General features: G+C 42.2%; 1 protein-coding gene across 5 annotated transcripts in view; it reads right to left on the reverse strand.

The window, feature by feature from the left end:
• Nucleotides 1–20,931, reverse strand: part of SEMA6A (semaphorin 6A) — a 173,854-nt gene that overhangs the window by 57,573 nt on the left and 95,350 nt on the right. For all 5 annotated transcript variants that reach the window (XM_033163593.1, XM_033163591.1, XM_033163594.1 and 2 more), the window contains exons 4-8: nt 12,130–12,190; nt 8,986–9,048; nt 8,090–8,191; nt 2,719–2,809; nt 50–169 (exon numbers count right to left, since the gene is read on the reverse strand). In XM_033163593.1, coding sequence (XP_033019484.1) covers nt 50–169; nt 2,719–2,809; nt 8,090–8,191; nt 8,986–9,048; nt 12,130–12,190 — 437 coding nt within the window. The remainder of the gene's footprint in view (nt 1–49; nt 170–2,718; nt 2,810–8,089; nt 8,192–8,985; nt 9,049–12,129; nt 12,191–20,931) is intronic.

Below are 20,931 nucleotides of genomic sequence, written 5' to 3' on the forward strand. Positions count from 1 at the left end.
ACTGTAATCAAAAGTGCTGCTCTTCCTCTCCCTGCTTCTGTTTACGTACCTTTTAACCATTTTGAATCATGTTTGACTGTCCGCAGAGTTGGGCTGTCTCCAAGGCTCCGGTAAATGACCGCATCTATTGCAAGGAAGTCTGTCACAGTGGCGGAATACAGTTTTCCCTCTTCAGAGGTGGGAATGGAAGAAGAAGAAGAAGAAGAAGAAGAAGAAGGGAGAGAAAACAACAGAAATAAACAGAGTGAAAGAAGAGTTCATTTATCTTTCCTTGGGAATCATTGAAACAGGCCATCGAAAACAATCCAAGAAGGACCACGAGGGTCATCTAGTCCAAACCCCTGCAAAGCAGGAATATTTTGCCCAATGTGGGGCTCGAACCCACAACCCTGAGATTAAGAATCTTATGCTCTACTGACTGAGTCACTGCATAAAAGAATGTGGTATCTGACTGGACCTTTTGTGCAACCAATATGGCATCTTCAAATAATTTTCAGAAGAATACACTTTGACTTTGATATATATCTGCTGACATGAGTGTGTGTGTGTGTGTGTGTGTGTGTGTGTTCAAACAGATGTACAATCAAACATAAAATGGTAAAGGATCCCTGTACAGTTAAGTCCAGTCAAAGGTGACTATGGGGTTGCGGTGCTCATCTCGCTTTCAGGCCAAGAGAGCCGGCGTTTGTCCACAGACAGCTTTCCGGGTCATGTGGCCAGCATGACTAAACCACTTCCGGTGCAACGGAACACCGTGACAGAAACCAGAGTGCACGGAAACGCCGTTTACCTTCCCGCCACAGTGGTACTTATTTATCTACTGGCACTGGCATGCTTTCAAACTGATAGGTTCGAAACACATCCAGACTTTATCAGGATAAATAAATCATGCACTGCCGCAGTTCTGAAGAGAGGGTGCAGAAACATTTACAGATTTGCTCTGGTAAAAAAAAAAAAGTTTAGAAATGAAATGAAGGCTGAAATCCTAGGGTGTAAGGCCCATTGGATGCAGTGGAACTTGCTCCGAAGTAAATGTGCATATGATTACACTGAACAGGACTGCATGAACATGTGACAATTGTACTGTTTTGGACACAGCCTCTGCAGGAAGAAGTATCAAGATATGTTCTACAACAATGCCACTAAAAAAATTACTGTATACCAGCAACACCAATGCTGTATGCAGGTAAGTAATCAAGAATCCAGATTGGAGTAAAAGTTGGATGATTTCAAATATTCAGGATTATCTGTTTTGTGAATTAGCGCAGGTTAGTCTATTATGCAATCAAGTACATTTTTAATAGGGAGTGGGGGAGATAGTAGGTAGACACCCTGCTTCTTCTGGAGCTAGGCACCTGCTGGGGGAAAAAAAACAGATCCCAAAGGTTTTCCCAGGTGGTTTCCACAATACTAACTGCGTATTTTACAGCTAAATTTGAAATGGGATCATTGGGGTTCATGCTAACACAATTTTGGTAATGAGACAATTTAATCTAAAATCTATAAGGCGCAAATTTCCAAAATGCCATTCCATAATCAATGGCCCAAATTAACCCCTCTAATAAGCACTCAATTTTTAAACTACTGCAAAAAGAAGAGTTAATTGCATTTCATTGCATGCATAATAAATCATGATTAAACCCACAGACTCTGGTTCAGTCCCCTCCCCTGCCACAGCTGATAACAAAACATCAGGAAGCTTAATCACACCAGGTTTGTCCTTTTTTTCTCCTTTCTATTTTAGCTCACAAAGTGTGGAACCATATATAATGAATGGTTATTACTACAGTTCATGTGAAATCTTTTGTTTTTTTCACGGGCTTTCAGAAGGCAGGATGTGAAAAGATGTTCTGCCTCACCCTGAGTTCGTGTTCTACCAGAACATTATTTCCTATTTTTCAAATACCAAAAGAAAATAAGAAATTGTTCATGTATGCAACATCAGCAACCCGGACTCTACTAGCCCAAAGATGGAAGGAAGACACGATACCAACAATAGAAGAACGGCAACTGAAACTGATGGACTATGCTGAAATGGATAAACTCACAGAAAAGCTCAGAGACAATGACAATGAGAAATTTAAAAAAAGAATGGCAAACATTTATTGTATATGTACAAAAATATTGTAAACAAGTAGAAACGTTGTCAGACTTTGATTAAACACTTGCAAGTAGTTTAAAGTGAGACAAAATCTATGAAAGGAAACCTGAATTGAAATACACAAAGATAAGAAAATGAGTCTCAAGTATAATGATGCAGAAAATGTACATATTTATCAACCAGGAAAGTAAATGGAGGGAAGTCAGGAGATTAAAGAGAACCTCCAAAAAAAGTGAATGTTATGATTACTTTTACTTTTACAAAATTCTTTTTTTTACTTGTTGATGCAAAATGTTGAAGCGGAAATCGTAAAATCAATAAAAATTTACATAAAAAGAACACTATTTCCTTTATGCAGATAATGCCTTGCAAAACAGATAATTTTATGCAGATAACGCCTTGCAAAACAGAGAAGTCTGAATAGGTCACCATCCATTCAGTAGTCCCAAGCTACATGGTCCCAAGCTATGTGATACGTCAGAAGCTAATTATTTCCTCCTGACCTCTACCATAGGTTATTGTTCATAAACTCACCACCTTGTGGATGTGCATCATAACTACTAAAGTAAGCACAACACTGTAATACAGTGTATTATTTTTTTCTGTTGCTTTATTACCTGCAAACAATGCAACGTTGGCATGCTTTGCGTCATAAGGACACCTGGCCATTCCACTGAACTCTTCTCCCAGAAACTCCAAAGTATCCATCTGAAAAATGAAATAGCAGAATCCCTTTAGAAGCAAATAAAACGGACTAAATGAACACTCATGCAGTTCCTTTTCTTCCTTTATCTGCAGTCGGTTTTTACTGTGTTTTAAGAACACAGCTAAATTATGGTATTAACCTACTTTTTCACAGTTTGCAATCATGTGGAGCACTGCTTGCATATTTTTTTAACTGCAAAAGAGCCACTTTTCCTCATACTATTTATAACCAGAACCATGCTTTGCTTTTCTTTTTTTTGCAATTTCCCTTTCGGAAAGACATTTGATATTTTGGTTCAAGTCGGTGTCATGCATAAATCCTCTTTCTGCCTGTCAAGAATTAATCTGTGAAGTACTTGTAAATCTCAGCCTTAAGTGTAACCCTTGGGAAACTAATTCTCCATAGGGTAGCAGTAATTATACAAATAACCAGCTCAACACAAAGCAAAAGTTCAGCAGGTTTATAGCAGAAGCTACAGGGGAAAGTACAGAGCCTAAGATTAATGTATCTCAGGATTACTCAGCAGTGACTTTTGTTTTATGTGGGTTCCTGGATTTACCTAGCAAATTCAATTTACTTCAAGCATAAGATACAGAGTTTGAAACACTAGTGTGGATAATCAGCCATCTAAGCACCACCAGTCGCATCCAATCAACTTCCAGTCCCATGTATTGAGAGGCCTATTTCAAAGCAATGGGTGATTTGTCATCATTTGTTTCCTGTCTTGTATCTCCTCCTCTCTAGACCTTCTGAAGGGAATAGGTTGTGTTTATCCTAGGATGGAAAAGCGTTTAAAATAATTGTAAAAAGGAAAGGAGTTCTGCTTGGAGTACAATGTTCTGGGCCCATCTGCACTTTCGCTTCCAATGCCCAAGGGACGACAGTAGCATCAGGCCAGCACACGTCAAGTGCTCTAACACTGCTGAGCCCAGGTGCTCCAATGACCTTCTGAAGGCCCCTGAGATGTTATTGAGTGCAGGCTTTCTGACAGCACTGCAACAGGTGTGGAAACCAAACTGGGCCCATATATCATTGGGAATGAAACATCTGTAGAAATAATAAAGAAGGCCATTTATATTCCCCACATGATTCCACAATATCTATATCTGTATTTGCGCAAGAAATATGGCTTCCCAGCTGGAAGACTCCTTGAGGTTTGTCTATCACATTTATTACAGTGAGGGCTAAAGCACAGTTTCCTAAACTGTATCGCTGCATGACCCCCAAATTCAAGAAAAATAACTGCCTCTCTACATGTAAGACAGAGACTTAAGCTTGTAGCCTTCTACTCTGTTCTTTGGTTTGCTGAAAGGAAGGGAATGAGCATCTATGGAACCATGAAGTGCTTGAGAGTGTCAGAGCAGTCAGGGTCTTGGTGGGGGGAATGCAGAGTTGCCACAATGATAAACTACCGACAATCGGCAATATGTGTATTGGTTTTGGAATTATAATTCCTACTCCAAGATACATTTTTAAGAGGATACAAGGGAGAAGCTCGAGTGTCTCCTTTGGATTCTCTACACCTCCCTCTGCACCTCCCTTTGATTCACACTGAGAGAACCTGAGGACTGAAGTAACATTAACTTGAAGTGGTACTTGAAACCAAAGAATGGGTATGGTAAATATAGAGTCAGCAAAGATGATGCATGGTGAGATGTATGTTGTGGCAGAGTAGTCAGTATGAACTGCATTATGCCATTTATCCAGACGGAAATACCAACAAGACCATTTTCAACCATCTCTTACAAGGGATGCACATTGCAGAAGACAAGGACTAGGTACACTTTGCACACCCAATAATTTGTACTCCATATACCCATAAGAATCACAGCCTCTTAGAATGCAAAGAACCATACCTACTTAAGAGTTCTCTCTAATTGCAGCTTGATAAGGGTACAACCCTTCCTCTTTTAACAGACTGGAGAACTGGGCCAAAACTAACTTAGTGGATTTCATTAGGGACAAATGTAAGGTTCTGCGTTTTGGCAGGAATAAACAGCTGCACAAATATAAGATGGGGCACACCTGTCTTGCCAGTAGTACGCATGAAAAGGATCTAGGGGTCTTAATAGCTCATAAGCTTAACATGAGTCAACAGTGTGATGCAGCAGTGAAAAAGCTAATGCTATTCTAGGCTGCATCAACAGAAGAAGTGTGTCCTGATCAAGGAAACTCATAGCACTGCACTATTCTGCCTTGGTCAGACCACACCTGAGATACTGTGTCCAGTGCTGGGTACCACAAGCTGGAATGTGTGTAGAGGAAGGCAATCAAGATGACAAAGGGTCTGGCAACCAAGCCTGATGAGGAAGGGTTGAAGGAGTTGGCAAATAGGAGATTGAGAGGACATATGATAGCCATTTTCAAATATCACATGGAAGATAGAGCAAGGTTTTCTTCTGCTCTGGAGGCTAGGACCCAAACCAATGGCTTAAAATTACAAGAACGGAGATTCCGACTAAACATCAGGAATAATTTTCTGATAGAGCTGTTGGGACAGTGGGATGGACTCCCTTGGAAGGGGGTGAACTCTCCTTCTTTGGAAGTTTTTTTTAGCAAGGCTGGGGGGCCATCTGTCATGGATGCTTTAGTTGAGATTTCTGCATTGCAGTGGGTTGGACTAAATGATCCCAGGTATCCCTTCCACCTGTACAATTCTATGATTAAATTATTTAAGACAGATCACATCTAGGGTTCCTCTAGTGGGGAGATGGATGCAGTATCGAGTGCGTCAATGTTGCACTTTTAAAATCGTTTCCGAAGTATTGTGAATATACAATTTTAATGAACAGATTAACTGATTAACATGTTTTTAATTGACTGAAGTTATTTAACTGGGCTGTAGCCTCACTTTTGCTCGCTAGATACCCACCCCCGCACAATGTAGTATTTTCACTTGCTCCTCCATAAACCCCATGCATGCGGATTTGAACTATAGCAGTAATTGAGGATTTTATGAGGCACAGCTTAGATTTGTCATCACACAAAGCTGGTGAAAGCTTTCACTATTGCTAAGTTAACATGTCTGAAGCAAGCAGATGACATCCAAGATCCTACTATAAATCCTAGAGCTCTGGTTGCTGCTATAGTTGCTCTTCTCTTCCATTTATAACAACCTAGCAATAGCAGCAAGAGTGTCAAGAGCTCCTGCTCAGAGCGCCAGCCAGCCATTCTTTCTTTTAAAATAATCTGTTCCAGCCTCCTCACCCCTCCAGTTTTTTGACCTGCCCCCTGGTCATTCAACATTCTGTGATATCTGAGCATGCCCAGTCCTCATTGAGTTGTTCTAGGGTTTTTTGTTGCCTTCAGTTTATTTCTCTACAATCTTTTTCTATATCTGCAGATCTTGGGTTTTTGCAGAATGTGCCTCCACTCTTCTTTCTCAGCAGCCCTATAATCATGCTGGCACTCACCAGCCTAGTTGGGTATTAGTATATATGAGTAAACCTTCTCTGCTCTCAGGAGAGGGGCCTTGCAAATAAGAGAAATTATAAGCACAATGTGCTTCTCAATGTGCCTCAGTTTCTAACAGCCAGATCTAAAGCAGCAAAAAAACATTTGCAATGACTGCAAAGAGGGTTCCTTCCAGGCTTGAACACCTAGGACCAAAATGATGAGTGAATGCAAAAGATAAGAATTGAATTTCTGCACACCAAGAGTCACTGGCGCGCTCAGGTAAGAAGGGAAATGAACTTTGGTGCCAAAACTTGCTTTCTTCTGAGAAGATCTGAACAGCAGCAGCTGATCAGTGCCGACCACTTCACTCTTCAGTGAGCCAGTTTCCTGCTGTACCAACCTCTTCGCTCCCTATATTCGCAATGGCGGGGTTGGGTATAACACCACAGCCAGGCTCCTACTTCCATATGCTTGAGATGGCTACAAATCCTTAGCTTCAGGCATCTCCTTTCAGGTCTGTCAGAGTTGAACATTTTAATTAACAACCACCGAGGGAATAACTTGACTGTACCAAGCAGTAAGATAGTCTTCCAAGTGAGTACAAAGTATTATCGGGCTTACAAAGCAATAAATACTGATTCAAGAGGATTGCACAAGATACCTAAATTGCTTCAGGCGCACCTTAATTTCAGACAGGGATTAAACCTACATGCTGCAATCCAAAACTCTGTAGGGTTCCGATACACACATGGAGCTCCACGTGAGCGAAGCCTTTCCCATTCAATCTCAGGGAAGCAGCTGTGTGAGCAATGGATCTGTGTATGTCTAAAACCTCTCAGCACGATAGCAAGTGGAAACCCAACTTCAGGATGAGGGAGGTCAAACTAGAGTAGATAAACTGAATAATCTCACAAGGCAGTCTTCTGTTGCTTTACCTAGCCTGCAGCTCACCCTCTCTGGTAGGCGCCATTGCGGGCTGGCATTCCCCCATGCGCCAGGATCCAGTATGGGAAGCCCCAGGGGCTGTTTCCCAGGCAGCAAAGGAAGCCTCTGGGCTGAGCTTGCTGCTTAGTCCTGCCCGCTCGTCTAATCAGCGAATCATGAATGAGCATGGGCCACCAGTAGGCATGCTTATATTACAAAGACACATGACTTGCTCTACAGCCACCGTTTGCTGGATCTTCTTCCACCCTCCCACCCTTTATATACTGCTGTTGCGTGTTGTTCTCCCCGATCTTGCTATGGCATAGTCGGTAGCCGTATTTGGGCCCAGGCTGGAATTTTCCCAGTTGCCAAATTGGCTCCGGCCCTCTGCTTTTCGCCATCCTCATAGCAATTGCCACAACTTTGGCGGTTCAGGAATCGGACAGGCGTAGTCTTGGTTGGAGAGGAGGTTACAGCCTCTGCCTGGCTCCTCTGAAGTGGCGTAACCTGTTAAAGGGATCCAGGGGAGATGCTTCTGTCCAGTCGCCCAGGTGGGGGCACAGGGCCACAGCACAGGTGCAAACTAGTGGGGGGGGAATTACTCCTTGATGTAGGTCAAGGATTCCTTCATTTCCAGTTGACCCCAAAACTCAAGTTCTTTTGGCAGGCTGCCAGGCCGGCTAGAAGGGGTGGGGTCTACACAGTGCCTATGCCAAACCTTTTACATCTGTTGTCAATAAAGTTGTGGCCTGATTTCACCCAAATATTGGTTGTCATGTCTTTTATTCTTGGTATTGGGGAAGACCAAAGACTAGGAGGGATGCCTTGCTGTACAAAAAAAATGCTGAATGCATTTTACTCAAATGTCGTTCTGCTGATACCAATAGATTTCAAGCCATTATGACAATTTATGGCAAAATCTTTCCAGCCATTAATGCCTTCTTTATAAATGCAATGCGTACCTTATAATTCCTGCAGGAGGGACTGAAGGCATTTGTCCCACAAATAAATAATGTATCATCATCTTTTTTTAGAAGAACCTTAATAAAATTATGACATTCATCCTGCAAAAAATAAAAAAGCACAAATATTATTTCAGCAAACACATTGCAAATATTCTTCTTAACCCCTTTCAGGTTTCCTTGCAAAATGGCTACAACAGTTGAATAAAAATATTTGTTTGACCAGTACAAACTGGCTTAACCAAACAAATTGGCTGTTAGGATTTGAGAACATCATATTGCTCTTCTTTGCTGAAGTTCATTAGAAGGGGTGAATTTTAATGCTAGTATTTGATTCAAAAATAGAACCTCAGTACTTCAGTTTCCTGCACTATGGTAAATGACACTGCTAGTAAGTATCAGCTTAGTAAAAAGAGCTCAGGATGTAATGGAAAAAAATGGAGCCGATTATATTTCATTTAGGTTTATCCACAGTTAATCATATCTTGCATTACTTTAACATTTGTCTAAGATCATTTCTGCCTCCCTATGCCCAGAAAAAGGCCACATATATTAGACACACTATTATGGCAGCAACCAATGGAAATTGGATAGTTGTGCTTAGCTCCTCAATATAGCATTGAATGATGTCAGTACACCTTGCTGAATCCCAATCCCGGTGCTCCTAAGCATTTTACATTGTTGCTGTGTCTGCTGTCATAATGTTTCAACACATTAGAAGCAAACTATTTTTGCAAATTAAAGTCTTCAATAAGCTGATGGGCGGTGTGTGTGTGTGTGTGTGTGGAAGCAATTACTAGCTGAATGGCATGATCCACATCACAGAGAGTGGTCTGAGATAACAGTCAAGAAACTAAACAAAACTGGCAGCTGCCAGAGAAATGAAAATTACCTACCTTATGTTTCCCCTTCATTCTGCATGTGTCTACATCGAGCTGCCTGGATTTCCATGTCAATTTCTGCAAGGATCAAGGAAGAAATCAATTAAGAGCCCAGAGGTTGTTGTGTTTGATTTCAAAAGTAAGAGTTCCCTAAGGAAAACTACATCTCAATATAAGCTTATTGAAAGCTTTCTGCACTTTGACTATGGTTAATTTACCATAACAATGGAACACCACAGATGCAGAACACTTGCTAAGCTTTGAATGGTACCTGGAAAACTGAAAACACCTCACTGAAAACAAGCAAATTTGGTGAGAGGAAAACATTAACATATTCTTGTTTTCCTTGTTAATATAGACTACAAGTATTTGTATATTTGTGTGTGTGTGTGTGTTAAAATACGTGTTTTATTTGCAGGAAATGTGTGTACATCTATAAAAAAATCTGTTTTATCTGCAATAAAATAAAATTGGTATCTGAAGAAGTGTGCATGCACACGAAAGCTCATATAAATAACAAACTTAGTTGGTCTCTAAGGTGCTACTGCTAGGAATTTTTTATTTTTTAAAATAAAATTGGTTACACATTTGACTGTTGCCTTGTCTTCTAATTTTGAACTTTTTAGTCACAGTAACATTTGCAATGTTTACATAAATTAGGGTTGCCATGTTTTTAAAAAGTGAAAATTCGGACATTTTAACCAGTTTTAGATAATTCTGCCCAAACGCCATTTCCAAAGGGCAAATCCCAGGAAATTCTAGACATATGGCAGCCGTAAAATAAATATATCCAGACTTTCACCAATGATTGTTGGGTGGGTTACATAAAAGATATTGCTATATAAAACAGCAGATGAACTTACAACTTCAATTAAAATGTCAATTAAAATCAAACCAGCAGCAATAATAGCACTAACAATAAGCAGGAGGGGCAACCTTCACTTATCTCAGTCCATCTTCTACAAAAGCCTAAGCTATGACTCTACCGCATTTTAAACCCAAGATGGACTCTGGCATGCTACCTGAACCCATGACAGAGAAACAATGAGATCTGATTCAAGCAGCCTGTCTTACTCAAAATTGGCTCACAAACTGGAAGGGTTCTCTGTCTCAGTGGAAGAGTCCATGCTTTGTGGGTGGAAGATCCCACATTGCCACGTAAGGCTGGGAAAAGACTTCTGTTTTAAAACTCTATATAGCTGCTAAATAGCGAGTACAAACAATACTCAGCTGGATTGATCAATGGTGTGTGTTGGTATATGCGTTGGTATAAGATAGCTTCCTATGTTCCTGTCGAGCTTCAGACCATTCTCTTTGAACTCCTCTGGCTGAAAACAAATGTCAAACTCGCTCATTTGTTGCTCTATAAACTAGATTTTGGCTAATAAGCAGACCCGTTTTAAATTACTTGCACTCAAAGGGGAGGGAAATGTTGATAACTGGAGCCACTGAAAGATATACTGTCTGGGTACCTTAAATCACATAATGCGTGTCTTAAAATACCAACAGTTATGCAAATATTGCGGACAATATTTCCACCTAACATACAGCTCTGGTATTCAGTTGTTAAGTATCTTTAGCAAGTAAAATGTGTTTTTTTTTCACTGATGTTGCATCACCACTTCCCTCCACTTCCCTCCACTGCTTCTCAGGTCTGTTAGTTGAGCCTGTAATTTTAGCTCCACTCTCGAACACGATGCTACTCATCATTCCCAGGGTGCCAGATGCACGCAAAGAAGTGAGACAAGCCTTTTTCTCCCAACTCTGATACCTACATACAGCTCTTTCTCATCACACGTCACTTATGGCCTACTTAACGAGGAACAGGAAAAATGTTTCCATTTCCATCTTAATTTACCTTGGGTACAATGTAGATGTCCTTATAAGCCAATTAGAAAAAACAAAACACCACCCTATGTTTTGCTTAGTATATATCTGCTTGATTATATACACTATAAAATGAAGTAATAATAATAAATAAAAGAGCTTTACAAAAAATCTGCTTGATTGGAGACCCTCCAAGTGCCTGTTTTCCAGGGACGGTCCCGGATTTATAGATGTCATCCTGGTTTCTGATTTGATCCCAGAATGTTACAACTTTCCTTAGAACGTCCCTATTTTTATTGGGAAAATGTTGAAAGGTATGGTAAAAGTAAAGGTAAAGGGATCCCTGACCGTTAGGTCCAGTCGTGGACGACTCTGGGGTTGCGGCGCTCATCTCGCTTTATTGGCCGAGGGAGCCGGCGTACAGCTTCCGGGTCATGTGGCCAGCATGACTAAGCCGCTTCTGGTGAACCAGAGAAGTGCACGGAAACGCCATTTACCTTCCCACCTTTACCTTACCTATTTATCTACTTGCACTTTGACGTGCTTTCGAACTGCTAGGTTGGCAGGAGCAGGGACCGAGCAACGGGAGCTCACCCCATTGCGGGGATTCGAACCGCCAACCTTCTGATTGGCAAGCCCTAGGCTCTGTGGTTTAACTCACAGTGCCACCCGAGTCCCTGAAAGGTATGGTAGGACATCCCTATTTTTATCAGAGAAATGTTGGAGGTTATGGAATTATGTGATCCCCGAGCCAAGGAGATAAGTAACTATACAAGCTTTAGAAGACCTCTGAAGGCAGCCCTGTATAGGGAAGTTTTTTTTTTAAAGTTTAATGTTTTATTATGTTTTTATATATGTTGAAAGCCTCCCAGAGTGACTGGGACAACCCAGTCAGATGGGCAGAGTATAAAATAATAAAATAATCATCAAATAGGACGTCCTTATTTTCATCGGATATATGTTGGAGGGTAAGTGATTGGACATAAAACCATATTCATTAAATAGGTAAGCAGAGTTTGCCTATTAAAAGGGTCTTATAGCCAATTACTATGGTATTAGCTGTTCAACAAAGCTTCAGGATCCAAATAAGACATTTGATGGACATTACAATGCAGATTACTTATCATCTCAGCTAAGCCACTTATCAGAAGTTCACAGGGGACATGGCAGATCTTCCAGCTCTCCTCTACGTGATTAATATGCACTATCCACCTTGATCACTGCAATTTTAAGAGCAATGCCAGAAAGCAGTGTGGAGCTAAGTCCCTTTTCCAATTTATCCCCCCGTTTCTTCCTGTGTCCTTGGTGCGAGAATGACAGAATGCTACTTACTTTGCTAAAATAAATTTCTTCTGTATGTGATGCATCCATATCAACAGTATAAATATGGTCCCTGTAAACAAAGGGGAAAGAATGAATGCGAAAATAAACTCAAGACATTTTCACAAAAAGAGTCCTTTGCAATCAGATAAATCATTGCCCGTATTTGGGGGTGGGGGGACGGGATCCTGGGGACAACTCCAAAGAAAGCTAGGAGATACACCTTCTGATTCATATGCTTTATGAAGGAAAGGAAACTTAAAGGTGATCAACTCAACATGAACAGCTGTTTCACTTATATATTTTGAGAATTAAATGGCGAGGTCTTCCGACTCCCACATTCACAACAAGGATACTGCTGGGAAAAAAGGACATTTATATGAAAACAAGGAGCTGACTATCATGTGAAATGACTGGGGGTTTGCTTCTCATACTGGAAACAGGGTGTTCAGATGAATCTTATTCTGTAATTCTAAGTATAGATCTGTTCCTCCTGGCTAGGCTCCTAGGCCCATTTTTGCATGCTGCTCCAGCTGGTGGACCTTGGGGGGTTCTAGTGAAAAACAAACTAAACAAAGACCTGAGATCTGCATATCCCTGTGCTGAGCGATAACAGGAGCCTGTAAGCTTGTGGGCCTCAGATTCGCAAGTGATGGCTATGATTATTCTAACAGATACACAGCCCATGAGGATCTTACAATTTTGTGAAAAAATAACCCTTGTGTATGAAGGGCTTTGGACCCAATACCACATCCAGTGCTATTTTTCTAGAAAAAGAAGTGCCGGAACTCACCATGAACCTTGTTCTCTTAGAATGACAATGGTGCCCACCTGAGAGGAGCCAAAACCGAGTTCTGTGAGTTCCAGCTGAAAAAAAGCCAACCATGTCCCATATCCCCAAATAAGTTTTGTTCAGATGTTGTCTTTTATATCTCCTTGTTTAGCTGATTGAACATCTTTTGTCAGGTTCCCAGGATACCATATGGAGTACCACAGTTAACCATTTAAGATTTTAAGAAGGCTAGGCTTTCTTCACTGTTTTAAGGCTACTTTCCCAACCAAAGCGAATATGTTTTGACGGAAAGTATGAAGGGAAACGGTTTAACAATAACCACACAGTCCCCAAAAGTCCTGTTAATTTCGCTGCACTTGATGACCAAATTGAGTTTCAGCATTTACCCTCTGGCAGAGAGAAGACAACATTGCTTTACCTAAGTTGCTTGCGTTCATTCTTGTTCTGCTGAGAACTGGGTTCTTTAAAATAAAAATAAAAACCTGCCAGTTTCTCCTTGGAAACACAGAATAGGGCCAAGAAGTGCAAGTGAGATATTTCTACACATTCCCCTTCTGTGCTCAACGGACTACAAGGGCATTTTCAACTTGGAGATAGGAAAGCAAAACACTCAGCCTAATCAAACCTTGAAGCATCTGCTCTGAATTGGGAGCAAAGAACAGGGCAGTTGGAGACATAAAAAAGCCATAATTCCATTTCTCCTTCTACCCCTTTAATATAACCTTCTCTCTATTTCCCTACCCCCTTCTCCACTATAGGAAGAATTGCTGTTGAAATTAAATGATCTTCTGCTTTTAAAGGACCCGTGGAAACCTGATGAGAGTAGTATACACACACAGAACTTCCATTTTTGAAATCTCTGCTGTCAAGATTTGCTTAGTTTTAACAGACTTGGGGGGAGGCAAGGTTATCCTCTAACTAAAGCAGACACAGAACCCTTGTCTCTGCAAAGAATAATAAGCAAAACTCTTCCCACGTGGGAGAATAAGGGGCAGTATTGTTAACAGAACCAGGCTTTCATGATTTTGCTGCCTGCCACTGCACCAGAGGCAGTTTGCTTTGCAAGATGCCAAACCGTGGAAGGAGTTTGTCTATGTGTTTCTTTTCAGACATTCCATCTTCTGTAGAACATGTCATTTATTTATAAGGTAGCTTGTTATTTGCTTGACTTCATTGGGGGAGTTGGGACTGGAGGTCAATACCAGAGCAGAATTTGCCTATTTGTTTGATTTCAGCTCCATGGGTGACACAGCAGCGTGGTTTTCCCCCTCCCCGCCCAATAGAATTTTCACAATTGTGCTGCTGCGCAAAAGCAGACCGGAAATAAATTAAAAATAAATAAATCTGAATTGTAAATGAACAAGCGATTATTATGCACTGGCAACGTTTCAGAAATGTTCCACTTGCCCTCTTTTAGCACAGCTCTGTATATGTTAATTGCCAGCAAAAATGAAAGCAGAAAAGATTTCAAAACAGGCTTGGGTTGCTAAGCTCTATTCTAACTCTGGCTCCTTCTAATGACTTAGTGACTGGTTTGCCAATCAACCCTTGGAGAAAGCAGAGGCCAATTCCTGGAGCAATCTGAATATACAAAAGCAGATTTCCAGATAACTAGAAACCATTTCCATGTGTGTTATTTAAACCACAGCTGCTCACACAATGGCAAATATTGAAAGAACTGTCAAGTACTAGTTAGGCTTTGCTAAACCACTGACAATAAGTGACTTTGCTGTTCTATCTTCCTTGCTGCCGCCTAGTGCCTCCCCCCTTCCCCAATCTCCTACTTGGAGGATTTGTACAGCTCTTGCTAATTAAGTTATTCTTTACACAAACAGACAATCCTAGCACTTCCGTTTCCCCCCCCCCCCCCCACCTCCAGGCAGCAGCACTGCAGATGGTTACCATGGCGCAACTGGGTAAGGGGAAGAAAGTTCAATATTGCTGGTGCCAACTGACCCTCGGCCACCAACTGCAGCCTTTATGTGTGGCATAATTGCAAAGGGTTCATTCAGGTGTGTGCAAAAAAACAACAAAAAAACAAAACCCTCAAATATCTGTGAGGGATGACCCAAAAGTGTAACCAGAGAGGGTCAAGTGCCATATGCAACCATGTATTTAATCTAACACCTGCTTCTCTACCTCTCTTTTTATTATAATGTGTTTTTCAAGCATACTGTATTTTTGTGCTTGATGCTTTATTATGTTTTTATGTGTGTTAGAAGCCTCTCAGGGTGATTGGGGTGAATTTTAGCCTTGCGTGGTGTGCAAGCAGAAAGAGGGCAGGATCCAAATATTTGGGCTGCATCCAACGCCCTTATTCCGCTTGTGAAATAGGACTTCTGTTGATGCAAATGTAACTTCACCCCACTCTTCCCTGAACCAATATTCCCAGAGGGTTTGGAGATTCGGGGGCAGGGCTGGCCCAAGACATTCTGGCATCTGAGGCGAACCACAAAATGGTGCCTCCCACCGGCCAGGAAAGAAGGAGCCAATGAAGAGTTAAACCAGGAACGGCAGGAGGGGAGTGGTGGTGATCAAATCAACCTTCCCAGATGGTTGAACTGGAAATCACAGGCCATCGTGGGGTGGGTGGGTGTGCTCTGAATCACACCAGGTGGGTGCAAAGCCTAGGAGACCCCAGAGGGCAGCCTCCAACATTTCCTCCGTAATGGTGGGAGGAGACCAGCAGTGCCTCCTATTCTCAGGGGGGCTGGTATGGAGACACCATTGGGGGAGGGCTGCTGAGGAGCCTCCAAGGAATGGACTGCAGCCATGGATGGCACCGCGGCAGCAGAAGCACCTGATGTGTTCCTTGGAAGACAGATCTTGCCACCCGAGGCGGTTACCTCACACTGCCTCATGGTTAGGCCAGTCCTGTTTGGGGAGGTAGAAGAGAGGAAGGGGAAGATACACTGTCTGAGCGGACCTCTGCACTAGCAAAGATGGGTAAAATCCTTTGATTTAATGCCCCGCCCCCAAGTTAAATGTTTGCGTAAAACTCACGGGAAGAGAGGGAGCAGCAAAGAAACTACCGTACTCCTTTTGTATAGGTATGAAAAGAAATGTTGTCAAATGATTCAGACTTTGCTTGTCCCTCCTCATTCTGCTCTCTTCAATGGGTGCCTCACATCACCATGCCAATCAAACATCCCTGCTTGGTGAAATTAAGAGATACAAAGCATACAGAATATACGTATAGAGACTGATGCTTAGCCCTCGAGAGTTCAGCTCTTAATAGCTGTATATAAGGCTAACCATCCAAGGCCTTTTGCAGCTGACAATTTGATGACGTCAAGTGCTCCAAGGAATCACTGGCACTTTAAAAGAGCCCATGTGGGAACTATTAGCACTTGCTACCAGCTCGGAGAAAGACACACTAACTGAAGTTTCTTTGAGCTAGTAGTGGGTGTAAGAGCCTCTCCAGATTTTATTCTTAGCTCTTTAATGGTGCTAGTCCCAGTCCTGCAACAGCAGCACAATGTCCCCTCCCCGTATGGGGAGGTAGCCTTGCTGTGAAGGTACAACTGTAGTCCTTTGTTTTGCATAAAACAGCAAGGCATGGATTTGGAGGAAACTGGAGCCTCAGCTACCGTTTGACATGTTTTTAAGTGTTATCATCATTTAGTAGGAGAGTTATCTGCTTTCCATGCAGAGTCCCAAGTTTTTTTTTTACCTGCCTGCCTGTCCAAAGCTGACTTTGAGGATGGAGGGCGAGGGAGAGGAGCTGGGGCCACCAGCCGCCTATTGCAATGGGCAGGGAGCATGGGCCCAGTGGCATGGTACACGCTGGGAGCCCACACAAACCTGGAAGCAGCTCTAAGTGGCTGTTAAGTGGTGCACATACAACTACGCCATTTTGCTCTATGTAAAGATCTGGAAAGCAATGCGCTCCCCACTGATTTATTGATTTATTAATTCCCACTGATTACAGTGGTGTGGATTGTGCCTCGGCCTCTACTTTATTCAGTGCCCTTCCTATAATCAAATGGAGTTCATAACCACCCAGGTAAAACCCCCTGTGGTTCAATGACAATGAGCATCTGTGTCTCAGAAGAGGTTCAAAGCTCAATCCCCAGCATCTTCAGATAGGCCTGGAGTAGACTCCATCCGAAATCCTGAAGAATGATGGACAGTCTGTGTAGACAATGCAAACTTGGGTGAACTAATGGTCTGACTTGGTGTAAGGCAGGTTCCTGTGTTCCTATCCCAGCATCCCCTTCTTCTTTTGGCAATAATGAACATGGCATAATTGTGATTTAAATAACCACCAACAACCAACCAACCAACCAACCAACCACTAATGCTTTTATCTGAAATACAAGAATTAGCTCCCAAGTAAACATGGAGTACTTCTGAGATGCCACAACAAATGTTAGTCATTTGTTTTTATTGTTTTTAGGTAATTGGGTACAAATGTAAACTTAACATTGCTATATTTAGACAACTGGGGGGAAAACAACACTGTGGAAAGGAACATCTGATATTGTAGCTCAGGGATCTATGCCAAGAAGAAACTCAATTAATGCATTCACAAAGCTGCTTGATAAACACCTCTGATTGGATTCATATTTGCCACTGTGGTTGGGGTTATACCCTAACTGCAAAAGGAGATGCAGAGCTGTAGGTACAAATTTCCATTCACACTAATTATTATTTTAGGGAGTGGTACACATCATACTCCTTTGGGGTAGTTTTTTAGACCTTTGGTCCCCACCCTGCACTCAGCTCTCACCCGTGGCTCCTAGTGAGCTCAGAGTTGCCAGAAACAGTATTCTTCAGGCATCAAGTGCCGCAACAAACATACATGTTTTCAACTTCCTCCTTAAAGCAAATAATGATGGCAACAGACACCTCACTAGAGAAGGAATTCCACAAAGACCACTTAAAAGGTGGTCATGGGTCAACACCAACTGGGAAGGCCCTGACTGTAGCACCACGAAGACATTAGCGCCAGATCATAGGGTCAGAGATAGTTGGTGCTGGGGAAGACATCTCTTTTAGGATCTTGGGTTCCAAGTCATTTAGGGCTTTTTATGGCAGTGCTAACACTTGGCAACCACCAGTGCTTTTGGGACCAGTAACACGTGGTCCTATCAGGCTGCCCCACTTACCAACCTAGCAGCTGTACTAGCTGCAGTCTCTGGACTATCTCCAAGGACAGCTCCATGTAGAACATGTTACAGAAGTCAAAGTGGGAGATCACTAGATCATAGAAACTACTGAGGCCAGGCTATCCCAGTTTAGAAATGGCCTTAGTTGGCAAACCAGCCTAAGCTGGGCAAAAGCACTACTAGCCACAGGAGTCAGTGGGAAGCCTGGAATCCCAGAGTATTCCCACACTATGACCTGTTCCTTCAGGAGGAGCGCAATCCCTCTCAGAACAGGTTGTATACCTAATTCCTTGGCACGGGACTCACCCATTTGCAGCACTTCCATTTTATTGGGTTTCAGACTCAGTTTATTGGTCCCCATCCAGTTCATCACTGGCCCCAGACACTATGCAGCACCTTCATGGCCTCTCTTGATGTCAATGGAATGGGGAGATAGAGCTGGGTATCAACATATTGTGTACCAAATGCCCAGATGACAGTTCCCAATATAGATAACTGTATATAGCATAGGTAGGAGGTGCTTATGGGGCCTTGTGGAGCCCCACAGCTCAAAAGCCAGGAGCCAAGAAACAATCTCCTTGTACTATTTCTTGGTAGTGACTCTGCATTATGAGTAGATTATTCACTTTCCAGGCTTTCACCTAAATATAAAAGTGACATAGACTCTGAATTTTAACTTGTCACACAGATTTCTAGCTCAGCAAGAAACTTAAGTGACATTTGGAATTAAACAGTTTTTGAATATCTTTGGAGTAGAGAAAGATAACATTGTAATGCAATGAAGGCTCCAGATTTTGGAAGGCCTGTGGACATCATAGTCTCTGTGGGGTTCCCTCCCTGAGTGGACCCACAGCCTCCCTGCCATTATCACCACTACCCATTTTCAAGACTTCTCCTGATAAACTATGGTGTAACTGCATGCCGTGAAGATAAAATGGAGAGGGGAACAGCTGTGTATGCCAGCCTGAGCTCCTTGGAGGAAAATGGGATAAGAACGCACAAATAAACACACACACACACACACACACACACAAATTTGCAGGCCTTGACCATGACAACATCCTTGAAGCATTTCACTGTTCACTTACTGAAGTTGTGGGCTACGCCTATAGTTTCTAACAGGACTGCTCTGGAGTAACTAATTTGCTAATTGCATCTGAAGTTGCCACCTGACTAATTGTAAGTTGGCCCAACTAGTTTCTAATTAGAAAGCCCTTTTAAATTTTTGTGTAATCAAGTATGCATTAACATATGCCAACGGGCACATGTTTAGCATTCTCGAAGAGGTAGCAACCTTCATTGCTATCCATCAATGCCAGTCCACATGACTTTGGGGTATGTATTGGCTGCTAAAAAACCCTACTGAAATCATTTGCCTCCCTTGTCCATGGTAAATTGGTCACAGGAGGGAAATATACATAGGGTGTTTCCATGCAACCCCGGTGCGGATTAGCGATGAAATGCTACACACATGCTGAGAAGCCTATGCCCAAGCAGCTCCCCTTGGGCAGAAAGCCAATGAACACAGCTATCTGAAGTGCTTGCCACTTGTCCAGATGGTCACGTAAACTAGACCTTATGCAGGCACTCAAGAATTTGAGAGAACACTTCGGGCCAACTCACACAACTCAACTGGTACACAGAGCAAGAGTGCTAATAAGTTGATACTTTCAAAAATTGGCTCCTACTAAAGCAAGACACCCAACCTGCACCACAAGCCCCCGTTGGACTGCTAAATAAGACCTTGCCCTTAATTGCGACTTTTCTACCAAGAGCTTTAAAACTCTGCTCACTGCTGCTTGCAAAAAGACCACAAAGAAGGAAGCTGGCTCAGCAGCTAGGTCCCATAGTAATAATTAACATTAAACTTGCCAAATCCTTTGAAAGAAATGAAGTGTAAACACATCTTCCCCCCTCCGTTCTCTCTCCTGGTCTCTTTGCTTTACTATAAAATATGCTTAGTATCCCAATGACATTAAATTTTAATTCTGCTTCAAATATGTACTCATGCAACATGGATTATTCTTGTTTATTCTCAAAAACAGGCAATTAGTTGTGTACTTTAAATCAAAAACTCTTTGAAAAACATAATGATTCCAATATTCCCAGCTACTGTATATTATGAGTTGCTCTGGTAAAAAATGCTGAAGGCATCAGCCAGAAGCATCCAGCCAGCAGGATTAAGCCCTAACTGGACATATAACACAACTCTTGGAATACAAATAAATTCCAACTGGGGTACCAAGCCCTTGAGGCTGTGTTTAAAAAAAAAAAAAAAAGCCAAAGGAGAACTATGAGGAGGGATGGAGGAGGCCAACCAAGTCATTTGTTGCCTCCCACATAACTGCCATTTTCGTTGTTGTTGTAGGAACCTTCTTTCCCTATGAAGACTAAGGTTCATCTATTGATGACTTTCATGTTTCTAAGTGCAACAAAAATTCAACTGAAATATAGATGTATTTAGTCAGAAATCCTTTTCTTTTGCTCCCCCCCTACCCATTAGACCATGCACCAACAATACTGGGTCTATTGCTCAAGGGTGGGCCTAGCGAGTGGGCTCCATTGATATGAATGGCTTATCTTTCAGAATGTATGGAGATCCCTGCTGGTTCAGACCAAAGACCATGCTGTTCCCACAAAGGCCAACCAGGTCACTATCTGGAGCCCACAAGCAAGACATGAACACAATAGCCCTTTCCCATTTGTGGTCCCCAATAGCTGGCATTCATAGATATCTAGACCTGCGGCCCTTCTTTAGTCTTTTCTCTACTAATAGGGTATGATGGAGGAAGTCTCTACCTTACATGACCCCCAAGGTAGACACTTCCCTGTGGAGATCTATCATTTCCCCACTGCACCTTACAGAAGAGCTTCTCACATGGTGACTCCCAATGATATGGATTTTGCAAA

This window comes from Lacerta agilis, chromosome 11 (genome assembly GCF_009819535.1).
Source record: "Lacerta agilis isolate rLacAgi1 chromosome 11, rLacAgi1.pri, whole genome shotgun sequence".
Lineage (NCBI taxonomy): Eukaryota > Metazoa > Chordata > Lepidosauria > Squamata > Lacertidae > Lacerta > Lacerta agilis.